Source organism: Schistocerca americana, chromosome 4 (assembly GCF_021461395.2).
Source record: "Schistocerca americana isolate TAMUIC-IGC-003095 chromosome 4, iqSchAmer2.1, whole genome shotgun sequence".
Lineage (NCBI taxonomy): Eukaryota > Metazoa > Arthropoda > Insecta > Orthoptera > Acrididae > Schistocerca > Schistocerca americana.
The window spans coordinates 620,116,017-620,143,252 of record NC_060122.1 but is presented as its reverse complement, the minus strand read 5'-3'; the positions used below and the strand labels follow the sequence as shown (position 1 = coordinate 620,143,252).

The window sequence follows — 27,236 nt, the reverse complement described above, 5'->3', positions numbered from 1 at the left end:
TTAAAGTATGTTCTCTGTTTCTGAAACACCCTGCATAGAGAAATGTCGACAAAAGGCCTAAGCCGGTACAAACGAGAGACCGTGAGGCGGACTGGTCCAAAAAGAGCAAAATGTTCAGAAATGTAAACTTGTGCACTTCTAAAACAAAAAAAGTATCCTGTGAATATAACAGTAGTGAGTCACAGTTATACTTGGGTGTAATACTTAGCAGGAAAATGAAATCGGACGATCATGCAGCCTCAGCAGGTAGCAGACTTCGGTTTAACTGGCAGAATACTAGGGAAATGCAATCAGTCTTTCAAGGAGATTGCTTACAAATCACTCGTGCAACGCATCCTACAATATCGCTCACGTGTCTGGTACTTGTACCAATTAGATGTATACACAGAAGGTCAGTACGATTGGTTGGTTCAAAGGACTCTGAGCACTATGGGACTTAACTTCTGAGGTCATCAGTCCCCTAAAACATAGAAATACTTAAACCTAACTAACCTAAGGACATCACACACATCCATGCCCGAGGCAGGATTCGAACCTGCGACCGTAGCAGTCGCGCGGCTCCGGACTGAAGCGCCTAGAACTGCTCGGTCACAGCGGCCGGCTAGCACGATTGGTCACAGGTTTGTCTGACCCGCGGGAGAGTGTCACTGAGATGATGAAAGAACTGAGCTGGCAGGCTCTCGAAGACAGGCGGAAACTATCCCGAGAAAGTCTGCCAACAAAGTTTCAAGAAACCGCTTTAAATGATGACTCCAGGAATATACTACAACCCCCTACATATCGCTCCTATAAGGCTCATAAGGCTCGTGAGGATAAGATCAGAGTAATTACAGCACGCTTAGAAGCATTTACACACATTTCTTCTCCCGTTCCATATGTAATTGGAACGTAAAGAAACCCTAATAACTGGTACAGTGGCACGTACCCTCTGCCATGCACTTTACAGTGATTCGCAGAGTGAAAGTGTAGATGTATACGTGGACGTAGAAAGTCCTGCTATCTGGCACCAGAGCGACGTGGTCAACTGTACTATATATACAGGCTAAAAACCTACATAAAAGTAAAGTATATGTCAAAAACATAAGGTAATAGACTTAACTAAACCTACATTCAGGTGCCAAAATCAGTATCAGATATGGAATTGGGCTAACAGGGAGCTCGTCATTACGACCAGAACCAGCGGAACACAAATCAACGTGACCCACACAGTCGAGCTGCATGGATTTGCTTTTTGGCTGCGAAATGCGAAAGCTTCACGTGGTTTATAGGGCGATATATCCTTACAAGACAGATAATATCAAGCATTCTTAGTTGGATTTTGCACAAACGATAGGCAGAACACGCAAAGATTGTTTCACTATGTAATTTTGCAAAAAAAACTCATTATGGCTTTAAATGATATGTGAAGTGAAATTAATTTCATTTCAGTAGTGGTGATGTTTCAGTTTAGCAGTATACTTCTCTTTGTTAAGTTTAGAAGCCCTCATAACCTTTCTCTCGTTAATATTTGAAATACTACGTTATAGCAAGATCAGATTTGAGATGCCACATCGAAGAGATGAACTGCATCTAACACATTGTAGCGGTTTTTGTGCACCATCAACATGGACAAATGCAATGAATATGGGTGATACGCTACGATACTCTATGGTATTCTGCGATTTGAATTCACTCTGTTTTTTTTTTAGCAGTTGCATTGATTTGATTTTGTAAATGATACTGACAATATTATACACATGTATAATGCTTTATTCATACTACAACTTCTCCCGGATAATTATTTTGTTCAAATTGCACAAGATATCCACCTGACGTAGTGTAATAATGGTGACTGTAAGCTGTGTTCATATCACTAAAATTACAGATCGTACATCAGAGCTTTTATAATTTTTGTCTTCGATGGATTTAATTATTCTTAGCAAATTGATCATGAAAGGGAACCACAGAATACCACCCGCACACAACACTGACGTATGCTACCAGAAATATTTTTCTCCGTGATTCGTGCGTAGTTTTTAATTTTGGCCTCATACATCAGCAATGAAATCTTGTTCAACAATAAATACCATCAGCACTGTTCTTAGAAAATGCAGTCTGATTCGATTAATTTTTTCTTTTATAAATAGTGTTCAGTACCACCGGTGCACATTTATTTCTTACACATCGGAATATTGTTTGCAGTTTCAAGCAATTTAAATTTGCCGCTGTGATAAAAGTTAAGAAGGCGGCCAACAAAAGATAGAGGATTTCTTTTTTAATTAAGATTTTGCTTTGCACAATAAATAATTAATCATTTAAATTGATGCCACCAATAAAAAAATTATTAAATTGTTTTGCAAATTAGCCATAGTGCTCAGAGCCATTTTGCAAATTAGTTTAACATAAACCCATGTTATTTTCAACTAGAAGTACAGACGAAGTTGCTATATAATCGCAACTAACAATGGCTGCGCTTCTTGCAGCTATGATAAAACAATTAATACAAAATTATAATTAAAAGAGGAAGTGATTTTTTTAATAATTAATCATAAATAGTTTTAACACATTTGGCTCTATTTGTTTTTTTTACTGGCAAATGAACATAAAAGTACAATAATTTTACATTAAATGTTTTTCATTCAACAGGCCTCAAATCGATTCGCGTCTTGGGTCGGCGACGTACATCAGAAGACGATAAAAGGGTACAAAACAAAAGAAAAGGAGGACATAGATTAACAAAGAATATGAGACAAATATTGTCTCTGTTTTAAATAATTATCATCTTTTTAAGAAATAATTACATAATTGAATGAATATTATTGAGTTACGTAATTTTCCACACGTTCATATTCCACTCGTAATAAAAAAATATATATATCGTGGATGTTACAACATCTCCGAGTCAGAAGTGAGTGTTGGACTCATGTTTAATTTGGGTCAGTTCTAGTATTTATATCTGATGCTTTTCATTTCTGTCACCTCAGGCAATATACGTACATTTTTTAATGGAAAAAGTCGACTTGCACTGTGGATCGAAATTTACGTGAAACTTTGGGTTTCCCTATATATGGTTGGGGAAGTCAGTTCAAATGTCATAGGAAGGAAGGAAAAAAAGGAAGACTCCCGTTGACACCGAGGTCATCACAGACGCTGTACAAACTCGGATGGAGTCAAGCATGAAGAAGAAAATCGGCTGTGCCCTTTCAAAGGAATCATCCTGGCATTTGCCTGGAGCGATTTAGGGAAGGCAGGACGCGAATTTGAACCGCCCTCCTCTCGAATTCGAGTCCAGTGTGCTAATCATTCCGCCACCTCCCTCGGTAAAAGAAGGCAGCAGTATGTCTCCCCCAAAAGGTGCCTGCTAATCCACTGCGGGTTTCAAACAACCTTTGGGTTTAGAACACCTTAAATTTTAAGTAAACACTGTGGGATGAAATTTTGATCACCTCTTCATATACTTCTAAATAAAGTTCCCAATTAGAGATCCGAAGACCGTTCCAGCATAGCTGATAAGCTTTTGCAGTTACAATACACTTGTCTGCTTGCCTTTTTTCCCCTGCGCATGTCATTCATGTTCGTTAACGGCGGTCTCTAGAGCACAGAGCAGTAGATCTCAGAGTAAGCAGAGGATCAGTTCATGTTTTCGCACAGCTTTTAGGGATGAGGAGTCTGTATAGAGAACTCAGCACAAGGGTTCTGCTTTTCCCGCTAGTCGGCACCCGCTGTCTTATTAGTAGCAGTGTTCGTCATTGAGTGACAACACGAGGCTAATCCTGTATGCACAGGCACCTAGGCTATTGTAAGCAGCGTGTCGACACCCTTCCGTGCGGCAAACCTCAGTAGGGTAGGTAAACTTGCCCGCCATAAACGCCGCGCCGCTTTGATCGCGTATGATCCGCACATCCGCCCTCGAGGTGTATATAAGCAGCTCGAATCGGTTGGCAGGCACATCAGTGCTCCGAAGACACACCCCAACGGCTGCGAGGTAAGTCGTCTCTCGTCTGTTCACCCCGATGACGCTGAAATTTTGTGGCAGTCTGTGTAAGACGTGTAAAATCTGTGCCTCACACCGGTGACGTACTTCTCCTAGGCGTTAGTTGGGCTTAGTGCAACCATCTTTATACAGGGTGTTACAAAAAGGTACGGCCAAACTTTCAGGAAACATTCCTCACACACAAATAAAGAAAAGATGTTATTTGGGCATGTGTCCGGAAACGCTTAATTTCCATGTTAGAGCTCATTTTAGTTTCGTCAGTATGTACTGCACTTCCTCGATTCACCGCCACATGTGTGGGCTGACGAGAATCCGCACGCAATTGTGCTATTAGGTCCTCAACACAGATTTTCTGTGAACGTTTGGGCAGGCATTGTTGGTGATGTCTTGATTGGGCCCCATGTTCTTCCACCTACGCTCAATGGAGCACGTTACCATGATTTCATACGGGATACTCTGCCTGTGCTGCTAGAACATGTGCCTTTACAAGTACGACACAACATGTGGTTCATGCACGATGGAACTCCTGCACATTTCAGTCGAACTGTTCGTACGCTTCTCAACAACAGATTCGGTGACCGATGGAGTGGTAGAGGCGGACCAATTCCACGACCTCCACGCTCTCCTGACCTCAACCCTCTTGACTTTCATTTATGGGGGCATTTGAAAGCGCTTGTCTACGCAACCCCGGTACCAAATGTAGAAACTCTTCGTGCTCGTATTGTGGACGGCTGTGATACATCACGCCATTCTCCAGGGCTGCATCAGCGCATCAGGGATTCCATGCGACGGAGGGTGGATGCATGTATCTTCGCTAACGGAGGACATTTTGAACATTTCCTGTAACAAAGTGTTTGAAGTCACGCTGGTACGTTCTGTTGCTGTGTGTTTCCATTCCATGATTAATGTGATTTGAAGAGAAGTAATAAAATGAAATGAAAAGTAAGCGTTTCCGGACACATGTCCACATAACATATTTTCTTTCTTTGTGTGTGAGGAATGTTTCCTGAAAGTTTGGCCGTACCTTTTTGTAACACTCTTTATACATACGTAACACCCCTTTTATTTTGTGAAAGAAATAACGTTGTCGACATATGTTAGTACACATGGGGACCTATGAATTTGTTGAGTCGCGTGGTTCCAGACGCGCCTAGAATGGCTCGGCCACAACTGCCGGCACAAATTTCATTACTGAGTAAATGTACTGTGAGGCTGTTGTAAGAATTCCTAACTTTTTAAACAGATCCCTTCAAGATGTGTGACAATGAGCCCCACGCATTATTCTAATCACATTTTGTTTTGAGCAGTGAACACGCAGCAAGCGCTACAGCCAATTCGAACCTCCTTGCCTCACAATTTCAGCACATTCGTCACATATTTTACGATACTTGAAGGACAATGCAGTGGATATCCCTCGGCTTTTGTTTGCACGTATTTGCTTTATTTAATTTTGCACGACTGTCCAATTTCGGCCTTACAAGCAATTCTGAAGTGCTGTATGTGCCTAAGTGTCGGAATGTATTGACTAGCCTGGCGCCCGCTGCTCTGCTCACGTGGACTTTATGGCCTGATAAGATTTTTTTGTTTTTCTTTAAACGAATTTTTATATTGTTCGCAAATAGCAATATTTTCTACACTTTTCACGCTAATTAAGGCCATAGGCGATTCTGCTAGCTGGAGTAGGAGGTCTTTGTTAAACCAGCCTTTTGAGCTCATGTGGTGATATTTCCATAAAACCTTTCATCGCTGAACACTTATTTCTTTAGAAGTCGAATACAGTTTTCATATATTTAGGTTCAAATATATTTAAAATAATGAAATATTTTCATAACAATGTGCTTCCACTATTTCACCTCGTTATGGGTTGGATTTAAAAAAAAATCATTTAACACATATTTCTTTATTTGTAACTTAGAAGCCAAATACAAATTTTCAGGGATTATGTTTCAAAAATGCTTTCGTAATGAAATATTTCCATAAAAATTTTCATCGTCTATTTTACTCCCATTGGGGTTGATTTTCCAAAGAGACTGAAACATGTTTTTTTTCTTTGAAACCGAGACGTTAAATACCAATTTTAGTGGATGTAGCTTTATAAATCCTTTAGGAGTTTTTTTAATAATGATTGATTTTGAAACAGGCCTTCACCCACTATTTCATCCCACATAGTTGTTAAATTTTCAGAAATGCTGAAATACATATTTCTTTATTTATGACCGAGAAACCGAATAGCAATTTTTATAGTTGTAGCTTAACAGTGACATATTAAAAAAAAAAAAAACTTTCAACCCCTATTTGACCCCTTTATGGGCGCAATTTCGAAAAATTCCCTCTTAAACGTACGGTATAAGAACAATACCTTTTCCAAATTTCAAGTTTCTGTCCTTAGTATTTCGGACTGGGCTATAATGAGTCAGATGAATCAGTCAAGCCCTATTTCCCCGTTAGGGGTTGCATTTTCAAAAACACTGAAACGCGAAATTTTTTTTATTTCCGACCCAGAAGCAAATTTCGGATTTTCATACTTTTAGTTTTAAAACTGCTTTCATAATGAAATATTTTCATAAAACATTTCATCCCCTATTTCACCCTGTTAGGGCTAGAATTTCGAAAGATCCCTTCTTAAACGATGCCTACGGAATGAGATCAACACCGTCTCCAAATTTTGAATTTCTATCATGAGCGGCTTCGATTGGGCGATGATGAGTCAGTCAGTCACGACATTGCCCATTTTATAAATAGCGGTACATCACTGAGCCCGTCCTGACAGTCATACAACGGTCCATTTAAAAAAATCGTTCTTGATTCAATATTTCTGCTAAAAGCTGTGTGTAAAATGTATATGTGAGTGTATGTTCCAGTGCAGACATAGATTTGAACCCCTGCTCTGACAAATGCGAGTACAGCATGTTAGCAATATGCCATGTATGACAGCACATAGTCACTGACGAATAATCGATGATCACCGTTTCTTATGATCGATAAACTTCCCTAACATTGTTGATAAATTTCATGAAGTTTTTGAATAGAGCTCACTTCTAACCTTACCGAAATTACACTACTGGCCATTAAAATTTCTACACCAAGAAGAAATGCAGATGATAAACGGGTATTCATTGGACAAATACATTATACTAGAACTGACATGTTATTAGATTTTCACGCAGTTTGGGTGCATAGATCCTGAGAAATCAGTACCCAGAACAACCACCTCTGGCCGTAATAACGGCCTGGGCATTGAGTCAAAAAGAGCTTGGATGGAGTGCACAGGTACAGCTGCCCACGCAGCTTCAACACGATATCACAGTTCATCAAGAGTAGTGACTAGCGTTTTGTGACGAGCCCTTTGGTCGGCCACCATTGACCAGACGATTTCAGTTGGTGAGAGATCTGAAGAATGTGCTGGCCAGGGCAGCAGTCGAACATTTTCTGTATCCAGAAAGGCCCGTACAGGACCTGCAACATGCGGTCGTTCATTATCCTGCTGAAATGTAGGGTTTCGCAGGGTTCGAATAAAGGGTAGAGCCACGGGTCGTAACACATCTGAAATGTAACGTCCACTGTTCAAAGTGCCGTCAATGCGAACAAGAGGTGACCGAGACGTGTAACCAATGGCACCCCATACCATCACGCCGGGTGATACGCCAGTATGGCGATGACGAATACACACTTCCAATGTGCGTTCACCGCCATGTCGCCAAACACGGATGCGACCATCATGATACTGTAAACAGAACCTGGATTCATCCGAAAAAATGACGTTTTGCCATTCGTGCACCCAAGTTCGTCGTTGAGTACGCCATCGCAGGCGCTCCTGTCTGTAATGCAGCGTCAAGGGTAACCGCAGCCATGGTCTCCGAGCTAGTCCATGCTACTGGAAACGTCGTCGAACTGTTCGTGCAGATAGTAGTTGTCTTGCAAACGTCCCCATCTGTTGACTCAGGGATCGAGACGTGGCTGCACGAACCGTCACAGCCATGCGGATAAGATGTCTGTCACCTCGACTGCTAGTGATACGAGGCCGTTGGGATCCAGCACGGCGTTCCGCATTACCCTCCTGAACCCACAGATTCCATATTCTGCTAACAGTCACTGGATCTCGACCAACGCGAGCAGCAATGTCGCGATACGATAAACCGCAATCGCGATAGGCTACAATCCGACCTTTATCAAAGTCGGAAACGTGATGGTACGCATTTTTCCTCCTTTTACACGACGCATCACAACAACGTTTCACCAGGCAACGCCGGTCAACTGCTGTTTGCGTATGAGAAATTGTTTGGAAACTTTCCTCACGTCAGCACGCTGTAGGTGTCGCCACCGGCGCCAACCTTGTGTGAGTGCTCTGAAAAGCATCTTCTTCCTGTCGGTTAAATATCGCTTCATTAGCGCGTCGTCTTCGTGGTGTTGCAATTTTAATGGCCAGTAGTGTACTTCTTTTTCTCTAATATAAATTCACGAAATTGGAAACTCTCTTTTCACAGATGTCGCCCATTCTGTCCGGATTTCTGCTGCTGCTCGGTGTTCTCAACATATGTGGCGCCGACGAGAGTGAGTGATACAACTTGGTTTCTCATTTATATTAGACGGCTGTAGTGATTTCTCGCGTCCGGCGCTTAAGGATGAGTAGTCATGCAATCTGTCTAATAAAGACTTATTAATAGGCACAAACCAAGCCATTCAAAAAGGACTAATGTTTCTGTTTCGTTGTATCGATACAAGACGTCAACTGATAAAGTCTACAGTCTGAACACACCAAATCTAAATATTTATATACAGTTACTTTTTTTTTTTACTTTTACTTACACTCCACAAGAAGTACGATATTTTCATCGTTTGGACCAGACCATGACTTTTAAAGTAACTTTTAACCAAAGGACAATCATATTTTTACTGTACATTACCAGTTTTGACGTCTATAATGGTCGTCTTGAGATCAGTGTGTTGCACATGGGGTCGACGATACATTAATCGAAATTAGATCTACAGTGTTTTCTGTAGATTCATAGTGAGACGATGCTCAGGGACGTAGCACATGTCATAAAACAAGAGTACATAGCGATAATCTAAAAAAAAAGAGATGTGCTATGTATCTTCCACATATCCCATGCGTGCTCATGGATACGGAATAACTCAAAAAAATTAGAAACTTATTTTCATTTAAGAGGTGATGAGAAGCTTTTACAGACCAGTAAATGTATATATACTGCGGTGCATAAGACAATTTTTCAGGCTACTATAGCCACGCATCATGAAACACAAAGCGGCTTAGAACACATTTACTATTGATCAGATTACTGAACTGAAGATGTGCACACGGCAGATTTTACGTACGTATTTGATATTATCAGTAATAAATAGAGCTGTTGCTCCTACAAAAAAAATTCCTGCGTTGTAGAGGATTCGGACATCAATAAGTCCTTAAGACTCCCATTAAACTGAGCTCTAGTAGCAGCTAAACTTTGTATGGCTGCTGGAAAGTTATTAGAAATGTGTGTGCGCGAATAAAGTGTAGATTATGCTTATTTCGACACTGATTACATGGGCTGAGCTGTTTTGAAAAAAAGGATATACGAGTATTATTTATGACAAATTCCACTGACGAATAAATCTATCTGGAAGCAACAGTAGTTAGTATATGAGCTGAGCTGCTGTTTTGAAAAAAAAAAAAGGATATATCATTTATAACAAATTTCACTAACGAATAAATCAATCTGGAAGCAATAGTAGGTAGTATATCCAGTTCCTTGAACAAGCCTATGCTGTACGTTCTTGAGTTCACACCGCAAATGATTCGTAGTACACGCTTTTGGCCTCTGAAGACTTTTAGCTTGGCTTCATGAATTAACCAAATAATGATCCCACATGATACTGTGGAATGCAAGAATGGGAATTATATCAGATTTTTTTTAATGTCATATCACCTATGTCTGGCAACAGCGGATTTGGAAACAGAGATTTGTTTAGCCGTTTCAGAAATTCTGTGTTACGTATGCTCCTTCCAATTGAATTTCTTATGAAACTGTAAGCACAAGAATTTAACACTGCCGATTTCATACATCTTCTTAGATTTCAAAACCATACCCATTTTATCAAAAACCTCCCCAGGCTATCTATCGGTAAAAAAAAAAGTTGGATGTGAACAGTGAATCTGCGACACACTTCTGCAACAGCCATTGCCAGAGCTGGCGTCTGCTATGATGATCCTGTGGCCTGAGGGCCTGAACCCGCTGCAGATGATATGGGCACAGCAGCTGTTCATGAAGTACCCCAGAGATAAGAGAGTGAGACACGCCTTCTGCTGCTGCTAATCGTCCGCACACTGGTCCTAGGGGTTTCTTGTACCATACGTAGCACACGCTCTTCCATGTCAGCCGTGCGGACTGTGAGGGGCCTTCCACTGTCAGTCCTCCGAGGTGCAAGGGTACCTGTGTCCCTCAGAGGCTAGAAAAGTCTGCCGAACAGTTTATCAGAGGGTTCTCTGCACTGTGGATATTTGTGAACGTAGAGAGCACGGGCTCACAGGCTATATCTACACTCCTGGAAATGGAAAAAAGAACACATTGACACCGGTGTGTCAGACCCACCATACTTGCTCCGGACACTACGACAGGGCTGTACAAGAAATGATCACACACACGGCACAGCGGACACACCAGGAACCGCGGTGTTGGCCGTCGAATGGCGCTAGCTGCGCAGCATTTGTGCACCGCCGCCGTCAGTGTCAGCCAGTTTGCCGTGGCATACGGAGCTCCATCGCAGTCTTTAACACTGGTAGCATGCCGCGACAGCGTGGACGTGAACCGTATGTGCAGTTGACGGACTTTGAGCGAGGGCGTATAATGGGCATGCGGGAGGCCGGGTGGACGTACCGCCGAATTGCTCAACACGTGGGGCGTGAGGTCTCCACAGTACATCGATGTTGTCGCCAGTGGTCGGCGGAAGGTGCACGTGCCCGTCGACCTGGGACCGGACCGCAGCGACGCACGGATGCACGCCAAGACCGTAGGATCCTACGCAGTGCCGTAGGGGACCGCACCGCCACTTCCCAGCAAATTAGGGACACTGTTGCTCCTGGGGTATCGGCGAGGACCATTCGCAACCGTCTCCATGAAGCTGGGCTACGGTCCCGCACGTCATTAGGCCGTCTTCCGTTCACGCCCCATCATCGTGCAGCCCGCCTCCAGTGGTGTCGCGACAGGCGTGAATGGAGGGACGAATGGAGACGTGTCGTCTTCAGCGATGAGAGTCGCTTCTGCCTTGGTGCCAATGATGGTCGTATGCGTGTTTGGCGCCGTGCAGGTGAGCGCCACAATCAGGACTGCATACGACCGAGGCACACAGGACCAACACCCAGCATCGTGGTGTGGGGAGCGATCTCCTACATTGGCCGTACACCACTGGTGATCGTCGAGGGGACACTGAATAGTGAACGGTACATCCAAACCGTCATCGAACCCATCGTTCTACCATTCCCAGACCGGCAAGGGAACTTGCTGTTCCAACAGGACAATGCACGTCCGCATGTATCCCGTGCCACCCAACGTGCTCTAGAAGGTGTAAGTCAACTACCCTGGCCAGCAAGATCTCCGGATCTGTCCCCCATTGAGCATGTTTGGGACTGGATGAAGCGTCGTCTCACGCGGTCTGCACGTCCAGCGCGAACGCTGGTCCAACTGAGGCGCCAGGTGGAAATGGCATGGCAAGCCGTTCCACAGGACTACATCCAGCATCTCTACGATCGTCTCCATGGGAGAATAGCAGCCTGCATTGCTGCGAAAGGTGGATATACACTGTACTAGTGCCGACATTGTGCATGCTCTGTTGCCTGTGTCTATGTGCCTGTGGTTCTGTCAGTGTGATCATGTGATGTATCTGACCCCAGGAATGTGTCAATAAAGTTTCCCCTTCCTGGGACAATGAATTCACGGTGTTCTTATTTCAATTTCCAGGAGTGTATTTGCTAAACCATACCAAAATGTCATAGCCTGCATTTCACTTGTTGAGTAGTAGGCTTCAATTGCTAACAAGTGGTGGAAGACGGAAAATGTAAATGTACTACACCATTTGTACGTACAAACAGCGCGATCACAGTAAATACGTAAGTGAATCGTGTTTGGAAGAAGGTAAAACACTATGATACGTACCCATGGTTGACGGTACTGCACAATAAGGCACACAAACACGACGAAAACTAACATAGCCTATAACACGACTCGAACCACACAACTGACAGCAGACCACCTTATGGTAGGTGGAGTAATGTGGGTAAGACATCATAATACCCTACCGACACATTTCATGAAGCGTCAATGCAACGACTGTTCTAATATCTGCAACCAAGCGTCGCACATCCCTTCCTATAAACATGTGTTTATCTCGGAAAGTATGCAGTTCTGCACACATGTTTATTGGACTTATTTTTCTTGTTTCGATGAATGCTACCACCTCTCAAAGTATGCGATACTTTTTTTGAATACCCTGTATATTTGTCTTTCCATCCATTCATTGTCATTTACTGTCGCAGACATCCTAAACACAGAGCATTGTCAACTAGTTCAATGACATCGTTGTTAACATGTACAGTCTTACTACCAGTGTGTTCCTTATAAATTATTTTAGTTGATTTGCAGGCCTACTGTCAGACTTGCTCTATTAATTGAAAGTAAAATCTTCTAGATTGTTAGGTCGCGTAATATTTCTGCTACAAGAACGACGTTTCGATCTCTCTGCTGGGATCTTCTTCAGGATATTCTGGTGTTCACGACAGCTGAATACAGTCAAAGACCAGTGTCGTGTTCACGTATAAAAGGGAGTTTTTCCGCCTCATGCCGAAGAAGTAGGACTACTGGGTAAAATACTTCTGGCTACTATTGGTGGATCACCGTCGTTGGATAGAAAGGGAAACAGGCAGAACAAGACCGCTGAGTATAGTTTTGGTGATGTCAAATCTCTTTCTGAGCTTCCCACTATCCTGACGATGTCTAATAGAAGCTGCAGAACTGGCGTGTATGTTCTTCATTCAGTATATGACCGGCTATGAAAGCACAAGATTTAATTGTAAGCGTTAACAAGTCTTGTATCACTACGTCCCTCCTTAGGATAACTAGAGAATGCCATTGTAGAACGCATGTTATTACATTAAAAATTCGTAAATAAGTTTTATATACACACTTAACTTAGTTACTTAGCCTATTTTGAAAATTTGGTATATGTTGCTGCGAAGACCATGTAAACTTGATAAAGTAATTTTATTTTCCAGAAAAGGTGGTCTGCTATCACGGTAGCTGGTCCGCCTACAGGAATGGAAACGGACGATTCGAAATAGAGTACATTAAACCAGAACTGTGCACGCACATGATCTACAGTTTCGTTGGAATAACCTCCGCAGGAGAAGTCAGGATTCTTGACGAATGGCTGGATCTTGCGAGCGGCAAAAGTAAGTGTAATTTCAGTTTGCATATCTAATACCAACTGCAGATATTAGTAATATCGTACACCCGTTCATGTGTATTAGGGAATGGCATTCTAACAGATGTCCGAATATCCTTTTTTTCAGTTACTGATGTCCATTCGCTCTCTTTCCGTTTCTGAAAGCTCTCCTTATGCAACGTTTTTGCTCGGTTTATGCCTAAATCAAATGATATGTCAATTAGACTGTGCACCCTGTTTAATTTCTACCGGCAGTTCTCGTGGTCAGTCGAACTCTGGTTAATATTTGCAAGGTCACCAGCATGCTGCGACTCCAGTCAGTTGAAATAGCGTTATGCATTTTCACGGGCAGGAATCTTTAACTTCTGCAGCGGTAACGCTTACTCCGCGAGCATAATGACGAAGAGAGATATCTTCTTTTCCTTCTTTAACCATCGTCCATCCACTGCTGAATGAGGACCTCTTTCGTATTCTTCCATTTCAGTCGGTTCTGTGCCAACCTGATATCACTGTGTTATGGCAGTCCTCTAAATATCATAGAGCGACCTCTTCTCGAATCTTGTAACGTTTCTTTTGTGCCCCAGAAGTCTCCAATGAACCATTTTATTGCACCATATGTTGGCATCCATGAAGACTGGAAGGTGTTACTTCTTGGCTACAGGTATTGTACAATTTGTGAGGTAAGCGAAACGTACTTGTTGGTCAGGATGAACCGATGCTTCTGCATGGAAATTCTTTCCCTAGCTGAATTTTACGGCCAAGGCAGATGTACTCGGAGACTATTTCAATAGGTCCATGGTCGGTTCTAACTCGTGTACTTTTTGGATCTCTATATTCCTCTCCAAATCAACTGCTGCTGATGCAATTTTCAAAAAACTATAAATTTATTTTTAATTATAAAGTGTTGACATTTTCTTCTGTTTCAACAGATGCATACAACCGCTTCAACAAACTGAAATCGTCCAACACTAAAACCCTGGTCGCCATTGGTGGGTGGAATGAAGGGTCAGCCACATACTCTGCCGTAAGTTTGGCCCACAAAACTATCATATGCCCTAGTTGTGTGATTTTTGTGCGGATTGAGTTAGGCAGTATGCTTGTGTGTTCCAGGTTATGAACAACGCCGCACTGAGACAGAAGTTCGTGCAGAATGTGGTGAACTTTGTGAAGACGTACGGTTTTGACGGGTTCGACCTGGACTGGGAATACCCGGCCAACCGTGGTGGCTCCCCGGGCGACCTGGTAGGCTGCTTTGTGTCTTGACACACATGCTATTTTCTGAAAGGACTTAAAGAATCTCGTCATGTGATGGAAAAATTTTCTCTAGCTTTGCAGCATGCACGAAAAAGGATCGTCTTCTCCAGATGCCAAATCGCTCTAGTAATGATTTTAATAGCTGCGTTATAGCTGACATGTGACGAAGTAAACAGTTTTTTTCCATTGTTTTCAGAGAGCGTACGTTGAACTGCTCAAGGAGCTGAGAGCAGAGTTTGACAAACACGGTTTCATCCTGTCGGCTGCTGTGGGTGTTGGACGCTACCTAATTGGCAGCGCCTACGACGTGCCTCAACTGTCTAAGTATGTCGAGCTAGAACACTTACTTGCTTCCATTCTTCTAATTATAACGCAGTACTACAACTTTCAACACATTAATCTTCGCAGATACCTGGACTTCATCAACCTGATGACGTACGACCTTCACGGCTCGTGGGACAGTAAGACTGGTCAGAACGCTCCACTGTACGCCAGCTCCGCTGACAAGACGGAGGCTGAGAGGCAGCTGAACGTGGTGAGTGTCTGGCGCTCACTCCCCTTCAACCCCAGAGACACTTACACGGGGTTTGGTGAGGAATAGCTACTCATTCCTTGTCCCCATTTGACCCCCAGGATTCCAGCGTCCGCTACTGGATCCAGAACGGTGCAGATCCTGCGAAGCTTATTCTGGGTATGGGCACCTACGGGAGGACTTTCACTCTGGCCAGCACTGCTAACACTGGAGTCGGAGCCCCAGCTACTGGACCCGGGACCAGTGGGCCGTACACCATGGAGTCCGGCATGATGGGCTACAATGAGGTCTGGTCTCGACAGTTTCCTATACCAATATTCTTTCAAGTCTTGTGACAGCTGTGAATAGGAAAACTTCATATGTTGAGTGCTAGGGCTACAACTTGTCTCACATCATCAGTACTAGCTCCAAAACTTGATTCCCTCCAGTCTTCATTAGGAATGACTACTAATTTCTGACTAAGATGATACAAGCTTCTAAGTGTGAAATTTCACCCGAATTAGATGTAGCAACAGAACCATGACCTTGTATCCGATGACACCTTTACGAAATGCTCTGTGGCTACTATTTTGATTAGTTTCAGATGGTTCTCAAAGTTTTGCTGTACTTCGCTATTCTCTTCGTCACTTCACACTCCTACCAAAGCTTTTATGAATATAAGGGGTGAAGAATGAGAAACCCACAGGTAGAGGGAATTGTTTTCGTGGAGGAAGGCTTCTCTGTAGCCACATAAATGTCTACATACACTGAAGCCCCAAAGAAACTGGTTTAGGCATGCGCATTCATATGGAGAGATATGTAAACAGGCAGAATACGGCGCTGGGGTCGGCAACGCCTATATAAAACAACAAGTGTCTGGCGCAGTTGTTAGATCCGTTACTGCTGCTGCAATGGCAGGTTATCAAGATTTAAGTGTATTTGAACGTGGTGTTATAGTCGGAGCACGAGCGGTGGGACATAGCATCTCCGAGGTAGCGATGAAGTGGGGATTTTCCCGTACAACAATTTTACGAGTGTACCGTGAATGTCAGGAATCTGGTAAAACATCAAATCTCCGACTTCGCTGCGGCCGGAAACAGATCCTTCATGAATGGGACCAACGACGACTGAAGAGAATCGTTCAGCTTGACAGAAGTGCAACCCTTCCGCATGTTGCTGCAGATTTCAATGCTGGGCCATCAACAAGTGCCAGCGTGCGAACCATTCAACGAAACACCGTCGATGTGTGCTTTCGGAGTGGAAGGCCCACTCGTGTACCTTTGACGACTGCCTGGGCCTGTCAACACCGATGTTTGACTCTTGACGACTAGAAACGTGTTGCCTGGTCGGACGAGTCTCGTTTCAAATTGTATCGAGTGGATGGACGTATACGGGTATGTAGACAAGCTAATGAATCCATGGACCCTGCATGTCAGCAGGGGACTGTTCAAGCTGGTGCAGGCTCTGTAATTGCGTGGGACGTGTGCTGTTGGAGTGACATGAGACCACTGATACGTCTAGATACGACTCTGACAGGTGACACGTACGTAAGCATCCTGTCTGATCACCTGCATCCATTTATGTCCATTGTGCATTCCTATGGACTTGGGCAATTCGAGCAGGACAATGCGACACCCCACACGTCCAGAATTGCTACAGAGTGGCTCTAGGAAAACTCTTCTGAGTTTAAACACTTCCACTCGTCACCAAATTCCCCAAACATGAACATTATTGAGCATATATTCTATGGCTGCCAACGTGCTGTTTCGAAGAGAGCTCCACCCCCTCGTCCTCTACGGATTTATGGACAGCCCTGCAGGATTCATGGTGTCAATTCCCTCCAGCAGTACTTCAGACAGTAGTCGTGTCCATGCTCCGTTGAGTTTCGGCACTTTTGCTTGCTTGCGGGGGCCCTGCACGATATTAGGCAGGTGTACCAGTTTCTTTGGTTCTTTAGTGTATATACTCTGCAAGCTTCTGCACAGTAAGTGGCGTCATCGTACGAATATTATCGATTTAACATTGTCAAATACCACTTATTGATCATATTGCGTTATCAAATAGCTTTATAATAGTTTCACGAATTTCTCGCACTCTTTCAGATATGTGAGAAAATCAAGGCGGGCGGCTGGACAGTAACGTGGGACGACGAGCAGAAGGTGCCATACGCCGTGAGCGGAAACCAGTGGGTCGGATACGACAACGAGGAGTCCATCAAGCTGAAGGTAAAAGCACGAAAAAAAAAGTTCCAGTTACAGTACTCTCCACCAAGTGGTTCAGTTTATTTATTTTCAGTTTTAAATGGCTTCAATCACAGAATTAAGAAAACGTGAGACAAGGTTAAATTGAGTATCTCAGAATATAAGACAAGCACAGACTGAACGTATTTAAACTTAATACCTGCACATTTCCTTGCATTAAATATAAAACACTGAACGTTGTGTCATTAAAAATTAGACATTTATTATAACATAGTCAAATTGAAGTATCGAGCAGGTGACCTCCAAAAACTTAAATAGCCATAAAACGTCCGTGTTAATGTATGAGCTTCTTGTTTTTCCTTTTATTAAGTCTAACAAACTTGCAAAGACACCTCCACGCTTGGTTGTCCAAGGAACTTGGAACCAAAGGTCTCTTTAATTTTCCTGTAGGCAGTATCTATCTTATCCCTAGTGAGATAGACCTCTACATCCTTACATTTGTCCTCTAGCCATCCCTGCTTAGCCATTTTGCACTTCCTGTCGATGTCATTTTTGAGACGTTTGTATTCCTTTTTGCCTGCTTCATTTACTGCATTTTTATATTTTCTCCTTTCATCAATTAAATTCAATATTTCTTCTGTTACCCAAGGATTTCTACTAGCCCTCCTCTTTTTACCTACTTGATCCTCTGCTGCCTTCGCTACTTCATCCCCCAAAGCTACCCATTCTTCTTCTACTGTATTTCTTTCCCCCATTCCTGTCAATTGTTCCCTTATGGTCTCCCTGAAACTCTGTACAACCTCTGGTTCTTTCAGTTTATCCAGGTCCCATCTCCTTAAATTCCCACCTTTTTGCAGTTTCTTCAGTTTTAATCTACAGGTCATAACCAATAGATTGTGGTCAGAGTCCACGTCTGCCCCTGGAAATGTCTTACAATTTAAAACCTGGTTCCTAAATCTCTGTCTTACCATTATATAATCTACTGATACCTTTTAGTATCTCCAGGGTTCTTCCATGTATACAACCTTCTTTCATGATTCTTAAACCAAGTGTTAGTTATGATTATGTTGTGCTCTGTGCAAAATTCTAGCAGGCGGCTTATTCTTTCATTTCTTAGCCCCAATCCATATTCACCTACTATGTTTCCTTCTCTCCCTTTTCCTACACTCGAATTACAGTCACCCATGACTATTAAATTTTCGTCTCCCTTCACAATCTGAATAATTTCTTTTATTTCATCATACATTTCTTCAATTTCTTCGTCATCTGCAGAGCCAGTTGGCATATAAACTTGTACTACTGTAGTAGGTGTGGGCTTCGTATCTATCTTGGCCACAATAATGCGTTCACTATGCTGTTCGTAGTAGCTTACCCGCATTCCTATTTTGCTATTCATTATTAAACCTACTCCTGCATTACCCCTATTTGATTTTGTGTTTATAACCCTGTAGTCACCTGACCAGAAGTCTTGTTCCTCCTGCCACCGAACTTCACTAATTCCCACTATATCTAACTTCAACCTATCCATTTCCCTTTTTAAATTTTCTAACCTACCTGCCCGATTAAGGGATCTGACATTCCACGCTCCGATCCGTAGAACGCCAGTTTTCTTTCTCCTTATATATATAAGTATATAGTTCTGGCAATATTGGCCATGACCTTCTTCTTCTGTGCAGATGCACACATATTCCCCGAACTCTTACGGGACTTGGTAAGAATGTCTTCCACGAGTAATGAGTGTGTTGGGGTGGGACACTACGAATGCAGTGTGTGGACATACAAGGTGAGAATGTGGGTCTCGCGGGAGGCGTGCGCGAGATAGTCCCTGGAGTCGCGCTGTCCTCTCTGCCCTCGGTGGCTCAGATGCATAGAGCATCTGTCATGTGAACAGGAGATCCCAGGTTCGAGTCCCGGTTGGGGCACACATTTTCACCTGTCCCCGTTGATATATATCAACGCCCGACAGCAGTTGGAGGTATTAATATAATTCTAATTTCATTAGTAAATGGTTCGCAGCCCTTCTCAGTTCGGAAACTACGAGTCGCCTCTAATGAAGACAATAACTCGCTAGCGCATTTCGTCGCTACAGTTACTGGCTTGTCGTATACTGAATAATGAGCGCGCCTTGGAACATGACTTGCACGTCTGACTTGAGGACACGTCTCGCAACTTCTCCTGCTCGTTCTTCGTTGCCGCGTTGTTTCGGTCGCTGCCTGTTGTTTTTCGGACTCGCTAACACCGGCGCGCTGTTGTTGCAGTCGCAGTACGTGCTGGACATGGGCCTGGGCGGCGGCATGATCTGGAGCCTGGAGACGGACGACTTCAAGGGCGTGTGCGGCGCCGGCACCTTCCCCCTGCTCAGCACCATCAACCAGGTGCTCAGGGGGGCGGCCGCCACCTCGTCTGCTGTAAGTGCGCCCTCACCCATAACGGAGTCGCTGCTTTTTCTTACAGCGATCATGTGCAAGCTAAATTCTGGTGTTGTACCCCCTGAATGAAACTTTTTTTTTTCCAAAATAGCTATCTCGTAACCGTACTGCTTACTAGACCCATACGCGACCTCTGAGGCTACGGTTCTGGCACTGAATTTGCCTTGCTCGCTTATATTTCCGTGTTACCATCCACCAAACGCCTCTCTCACACCAAATGTGGAAGTCATTTCACACGGCAGGTGATTTTCCAGATAACACGTGGCACTTCAACCGAGTGTGGTTAAAACTGCTCCCCACATATTTTTAACACAATGTCACCGCCTTTCCACCGCCATCGCCATACCTGTCCCTATTCAAGAATTGCCACCAGCGCTGCCACCAAACAGCCTAGCAACAGCAAAAGCTACGGATTCGACCCCAGAACCGGCAGCTTTCGCCTGAATGAAACTTTTTTTTTTCCAAAATAGCTATCTCGTAACCGTACTGCTTACTAGACCCATACGCGACCTCTGAGGCTACGGTTCTGGCACTGAATTTGCCTTGCTCGCTTATATTTCCGTGTTACCATCCACCAAACGCCTCTCTCACACCAAATGTGGAAGTCATTTCACACGGCAGGTGATTTTCCAGATAACACGTGGCACTTCAACCGAGTGTGGTTAAAACTGCTCCCCACATATTTTTAACACAATGTCACCGCCTTTCCACCGCCATCGCCATACCTGTCCCTATTCAAGAATTGCCACCAGCGCTGCCACCAAACAGCCTAGCAACAGCAAAAGCTACGGATTCGACCCCAGAACCGGCAGCTTTCGATCGCTCGTTTATCTCACCTCCTACCCACTGCTAACAGTGCAACAGGCGACTACCTCACAGACTTTGTTTCACTTGATGGTAAGCCATACAGACGAAATTGCTCCAGTCGTTCCAAAGGGAGACTTCCATGTCTTCTCCTGCCCCTGTACACACCCGCATCCCAAGATGTGCTACAGGTGTCCTACATCCATAATTTTTTTTTCCAGATACTAAGTCCGATGGGGAGTGCTTTCGCTAGAACTAGCTCCAAGTCGTCCAGGATTATTCACATTTCATCCCCAGGGATGCGGCGCGGGTTGTAGTTGGAAGGGGGTGACGTAAAAAATAATCGAAAACGACAAATATTCGTGTCCACTTCATAACACTGGGCTTCCTAGGCTGACTGATGGCAATTCTAATGAATTTTGACTCATAATGTTGGCTGGAATACTCTCTTTGAAGATATGAAAGTAGCACAGACAGACTACAGGGACAAATTATGCAGATACCAGGGAGTAGTCATAATAAATTATTTGATTTTCATAAATAATAGGTAGCTGCAAGGAACAATATGCTTAGAAAGCTAACGGGCAGTAAGACGCCAAACATACTGCCCTTAGTACCACCGCTTTAGCACTTTGTTTTTCCACAGCTGAGTATGCATGACCTGTCTGGTCTAGATTGGCGCATGCAAAGAGGACAGACATAAGCCTTACCGAAACCTGTAGGCTAGACATGCGATGCATGAAGCTCGCTCCACTGGAAAGGCTCTGTCAAGCTTCTGGTTTCATCAGTCGCGTGTCTCGCAGCGTAGCTCGTGAACATAAAGAGCAGTTCAAAAAGACATTTCATGAGCGTCATCCAGCATTCGGTAGCCTTTATGGATTAGAAAGACTAAAATCAAGATATCGGTTCCTCAGTTACAACTTGCATGAACCCTCTGTCGGTTACCCTATTTCATAAGGTCCAACAAGTCGTGTTGAGTTAAACTACAAGTCATGGAAAATGCTAAACCGTATCGCAACTGGTGTAGCTTCTGTAAAAATTTATCTTTTAGAATGGGGCTTATTAGAACTTGACGACTGTAGAGAAATACAGAACATGGAACATCTTGTAACATCCCTAATGTCCTGCACGTTGCTCCCTAAACGACTTCTGGCTAAGTGAGCATCAAGCCTTTGAATTAACCCAGAATTGGGCCGAAAAATGACAGTTCCGGACACGAAGAAAAAAGAAAGAACGATTGTAAGATTCGAAAGACATGAAGGGGAAGCAGTGGTTGAGAAGGGAGTGAGACACGGTTGTCGTCTACCCCCTATGTCATTCAGTCTGTACACTGAACAAGCAGTGTAGAAAATCAAAGAGAAATATGGAGAGAGAATTAAAGAGTGAAGAAATAAAAACCTTGTAGTTTGGTGACGACATTGTAATTCTGTCAGAAACAATGTGTAAGGGCTTGAAAATACATTGTAACACGAGCAGCAACAAAAGTAAGACAAGGCAGGGGAATGTAATCGAATTAAATCAAGCGAAGCTGAAGTAATGAGTTTAGGAAATGAGAAACTTACAGGACATCTTCTACACACCATGAGCTACACTAGAAATGTTTATTTGCCAATAAATGTCTGAAAGCTGCGGAGCACCAAGCATACATGATTTTTATACTTAAAGTAATAGATACCATGGAGAGGAGCACCAAACCAGTCTTCAGATTGAAGTCCACAACGACAACAGCAGTGGTTGTTGGGGTGAGGACTGGAAGAAGGGGTCCTTGTAAATAATTATGAAATTTGCGGAGCCATTTTCCCCTCTAATATAAGGCTGGGATAGTTAGTAACAAGAGATATATAAGATAAGCTGTTAGTTGGCCAACAAGAAAGCAGAAGCAGAGGGGTTTATTTGTTTATTTATTTACACGTCAAGTTCCGTAGGACCAAATTGAGGAGCAAATCTCCAAGGTCATGAAACGTGTCAGTATATGAACTTAAAACATAAAAGTAATAACAGGTAAAAATAAATGTTCATGACCCTGAAAAAAAGTCAGTCCATAAGTTTAAGTAAACGCTATCAGCAATACAATGAGAATCAGCTTAATTTTTCAAGGAACTCCTCGACAGAATGAGGAAACTCTTCAGTTTCGATTTGAAAGCGCGTGGATTACTGCTAAGATTTATGAATTCGAATGGCAGCTTATTGAAAATGGATGCAGCAGTATACTGCACACCTTTTTGCACAAGAGTTAGGGAAGTCCGATCCAAATGGAGTTTTGATTTCTGCCGAGTATTAACCGAGTGAAAGCTGCGTATTCTTGGAAATAAACTAATATTGGTAACAAGAAACGACAATAAGGAATATACATGTTGAGCGGCCAATATCAAAATACCCAGACTCGTGAACAGAGGTCGACAAGAGGTTCGTGAACTCACACCACTTATTGCCCGAACCGCCCGTTTCTGAGCCAAAAATATCCTTCTTGAACAAGATCATGAACGTGGGCTTTCCACGACAGCTTACTATCTAACTGAACACCTACAAATTTGAACTGTTCAGTTTGACTAATCATATGGTCGTTCTGTGAGATTAAAACATCAGGTTTTGTTGAATTGTGTGTTAGAAACTATAAAAACTGAGTCTTACCGTGATTTAATGTTAGTTTATTTTCTACAAAAAAAAAATGGCTCTGAGCACTATGGGACTCAACTGCTGAGGTCATTAGTCCCCTAGAACTTAGAACTAGTTAAACCTAACTAACCTAAGGACATCACAAACATCCATGCCCGAGGCAGGATTCGAACCTGCGACCGTAGCGGTGTTGCGGTTCCAGACTGCAGCGCCTTTAACCGCACGGCCACGTCGGCCGGCTATTTTCTACAAGCCATGAACTGAGGTCATGTACTGCACTACTTGAAACCGAGTCATTGTTGCACTCAACATCCTTTACTACCAAGCTAGTGTCATCAGCAAACAGAAACATTTTAGACTCACCCATAATACTAGAGGGCATATCATTTATACAAGGTGTTACAAAAAGGTACTGCCAAACTTTCAGGAAACATTCCTCACACACAAATAAAGAAGAGCTGTTATGAGGACATGTGTCCGGAAACGATTAATTTCCATGTTAGAGCTCATTTTAGTTTCGTCAGTATGCAATGTACTTCCTCGATTCACCGCCAGTTGGCCCAATTGAAGGAAGGTAATGTTGACTTCTGTGCTTGTGTTGACATGCGACTCATTGCTCTACAGGACTAGCATCAAGCACATCAGTACGTAGTATCAACAGGTTAGTGTTCATCATGAACGTGGTTTTGCAGTCAGTGCAATGTTTACAAATGCGCAGTTGGCAGATGCCCATTTGATGTATGGATTAGCACGGGGCAATAGCCGCGGCGCGGTACGTTTGTATCGAGACAGATTTCCAGAACGAATGTGTCCCGACAGGAAGACGTTCGAAGCAATTGATCGGCGTCTTAGGGAGCACGAAACATTCCAGCATCGCGACTGGGGAAGACCTAGAACGACGAGGACACCTGCAATGGTCGAGGCAACTCTTCGTGCAGTTGACGATAACCCTAATGTCAGCGCCAGAGAAGTTGCTGCTGTACAAGGTAACGGTGACCACGTCACTGTATGGACAGTGCTACGGAAGAACCAGTTGTTTCCGTACCATGTACAGCGTGTGCAGGCACGATCAGCAGCTGATTGGCCTCCACGGGTACACTTCTGCGAATGGTTCATCCAACAATGTGTCAATCCTCATTTCAGTGCAAATGTCTTGACGGATGAGGCTTCATTCCAACGTGATCAAATTGTAAATTTTCACAATCAACATGTGTGGACTGACGAGAATCCGCACGCAATTGTGCAATCACGTCATCAACACAGATTTTCTGTGAACGTTTGGGCAGGCATTGTCGGTGATGTCTTGATTGGGCCCCATGTTCTTCCACCTACGCTTGATGGAGCACGTCATCATGATTTCATACGGGATACTCTACCTGTGCTGCTAGAACATGCCGGCTGAAGTGGCCGTGCGGTTAAAGGCGCTGCAGTCTGGAACCGCAAGACCGCTACGGTCGCAGGTTCGAATCCTGCCTCGGGCATGGCTCTGTGTGATGTCCTTAGGTTAGTTAGGTTTAACTAGTTCTAAGTTCTAGGGGACTAATGACCTCAGCAGTTGAGTCCCATAGTGCTCAGAGCCATTTGAACCATTTTTTTGCTAGAACATGTGGCTTTACAAGTACGACACAACATGTGGTTCATGCACGATGGAGCTCCTGCACATTTCAGTCGAAGTGTTCGTACGCTTCTCAACAGCAGATTCGGTGACCGATGGATTGGTAGAGGCGGACCAATTCCATGGCCTCCACGCTCTCCTGACCTCAACCCTCTCGACTTTCATTTATGGGGGTATTTGAAAGCTCTTGTCTACGCAACCCCGGTACCAAATGTAGAGACTCTTCGTGCTCGTATTGTGGACGGCTGTGATACAATATGCCATTCTCCAGGGCTGCATCAGCGCATCAGGGATTCCATGCGATGGAGGGTGGATGCATGTATCCTCGCTAACAGAGGACATTTTGAACATTTCCTGTAACAAAGTGTTTGAAGTCACGCTGGTACGTTCTGTTGCTGTGTGTTTCCATTCCATGATTAATGAGATTTGAAGAGAAGTAATAAAATGAGCTCTAACATGGAAAGTAAGCGTTTCCAGACACATGTCCACATAACATATTTTCCTTCTTTGTGTGTGAGGAATGTTTCCTGAAAGTTTGGCCGTACCTTTTTGTAACACCCTGTATAAATAAGGAACAGGAGCGGCCACAACACTGATCCCTGGGGCACCATCCACTTGACAGTACCTCACTCAGATCCCACATCACAGCCTTTATGTGTGGATAACTTGCCAATTTGGAAGCCAGGTACAAAACATAGTTAGAGACCTGGCCGCTCTTTCTTCCACCGTGTTTCGCCCTTCCACCGTGTTTTCCAGGGTTCCAGCACGTCAGGGTCGAGCAGCGGTTCTTCCGGGTCGTCCAGCAGTAGCTCCGCGTCTGGCGGTGCCAGCTCCTCCGGATCTTCCAGCGACAGCTCGGCAGCCAGCAGCGGCAGTTCTGCGGGGGCGTCGAGTAGCAGCTCGGCCTCCAGTGGTAGCAGCAGCTCCTCAGGGTCTTCTGCGACCAGCGTGAGCAGTGGCAGCAGCTCCTCCGGCGTCTGCAGCTCCGTGGGCTACGCGCGGGACCCCAGCGACTGCGGCGTCTTCTACCTCTGCGTCGCCTCTGGCAGCGGCTACACCGCCCACAGGTTCACCTGCCCCGGGGACCTCGCCTTCGACGTTTCTTCGTCGGCCTGCAACTACAGGAGCCTCGTCGCCTGCTGAAAGCCTCTTCCCGGCTGTCTCGCGCTGTAGAGAACTCCGTGTAGACCAAATAGTGCCTTGCCCCTTAAATGACACCTCTTGTAGCCGAGACGGCATATACCGACTATTAAATCTTTCCTGCATAATGAAAACGGTGTGCTGCTTCTTGCTTCCTCAGCTATGATATATACTACTCCGTGTGTAGAACCTGTTCCTAGCTTCTACAGCTACGTCATACGACATGTCACAGAGAGTATGTCTGGTGTCACCGTCATTTCCTCCCTCACGTCTTTCACTCCCTGGTGGAGCACGGAATCAGGTTCTGCAGTATCCCCGTCTATAGCGGACGTCGATACTGACTCAGAGATGTGTGTGTGTGTGTGTGTGTGTGTGTGTGTGTGTGTGTGTGTGTGTGTGTGTGGTTTGGGGATCTTGTGGGCGCCCAACGGCGAGTTTATCAGCGCCCTAACAATGACTAAAATAAACGAATGTGGATAAGAACGAAAACAGTCGTACACGCATGCACACGAAATGACCACACAATTACTCTAACGCACAGGCATTCCCACATGCACTAAAACCAATCAGGAGGCAAGATAGTTAATGAAGAAATTAAAACAGAGGGAGAACAAAACATAGAAGAGCGAAAAGAACACCACAGGGAAATGTGACTGGCTGACCAGAAATGTGACTGGCTGACCACTTACAAAAAAACTCGGCTGAGCCAGCCATCCTGTTGACACTTTAAAAACATCTCCCCAAAATTTTGTTAAAAACGTGGGACAATTCACAAAACTTTAAAACGCGAACCACATTTGTTTGATCACGGCATAAAATAGACTGCAGATCCGCCGGCAAATCCGCTGCAGTCCGTGGTCAGCAAATAAAATTCACTCCAATAAAATGTGGTGCAGCGTGATCTGCACGCCACAAACACCACACACCGGAGGGTCCCCTCGCCGGAGTAAAAATCCACGGGTCATAGGGCTGTGGCCGTTTCGAAGACGAGTAAGGAGGACCTCGTCCGTCGACGTGGCTGGAAGTAAGTAAGCCACGGCCGAGTTGTGGGCTTCAAGACATGGAGCTTGTTGTCGGTCACTTCTAGCCACTCGCCTTCCCAGTGACACAGGACTTTGTACCGCAACAGGGAGGTGAGGGCATGCAGGGGGATAGCACACTGAAAGACCTGACGGTCACGACACACCTCCTTGCCTGCTCGATCAGCCCATTCATTCCCCAGAATTCCCACGTGCCCTGGTACCCAGCAGAAGACGCCTCA

The 27,236-nt window shown here is 44.2% G+C and overlaps 1 protein-coding gene across 1 annotated transcript; it reads left to right on the top strand.

Moving 5' to 3' along the window:
• Positions 1 to 8,457: 8,457 nt before the first annotated feature.
• On the top strand, positions 8,458 to 25,978 carry LOC124613241 (chitinase-3-like protein 1). The gene is made up of 10 exons (XM_047141917.1): positions 8,458 to 8,524; positions 13,236 to 13,412; positions 14,335 to 14,429; positions 14,516 to 14,647; positions 14,856 to 14,983; positions 15,068 to 15,194; positions 15,293 to 15,478; positions 17,273 to 17,395; positions 19,630 to 19,772; positions 25,702 to 25,978. The coding sequence occupies exons 1-10, from the start codon at positions 8,458 to 8,460 to the stop codon at positions 25,976 to 25,978; spliced, it is 1,455 nt and encodes a 484-aa protein (XP_046997873.1).
• Positions 25,979 to 27,236: the final 1,258 nt, after the last annotated feature.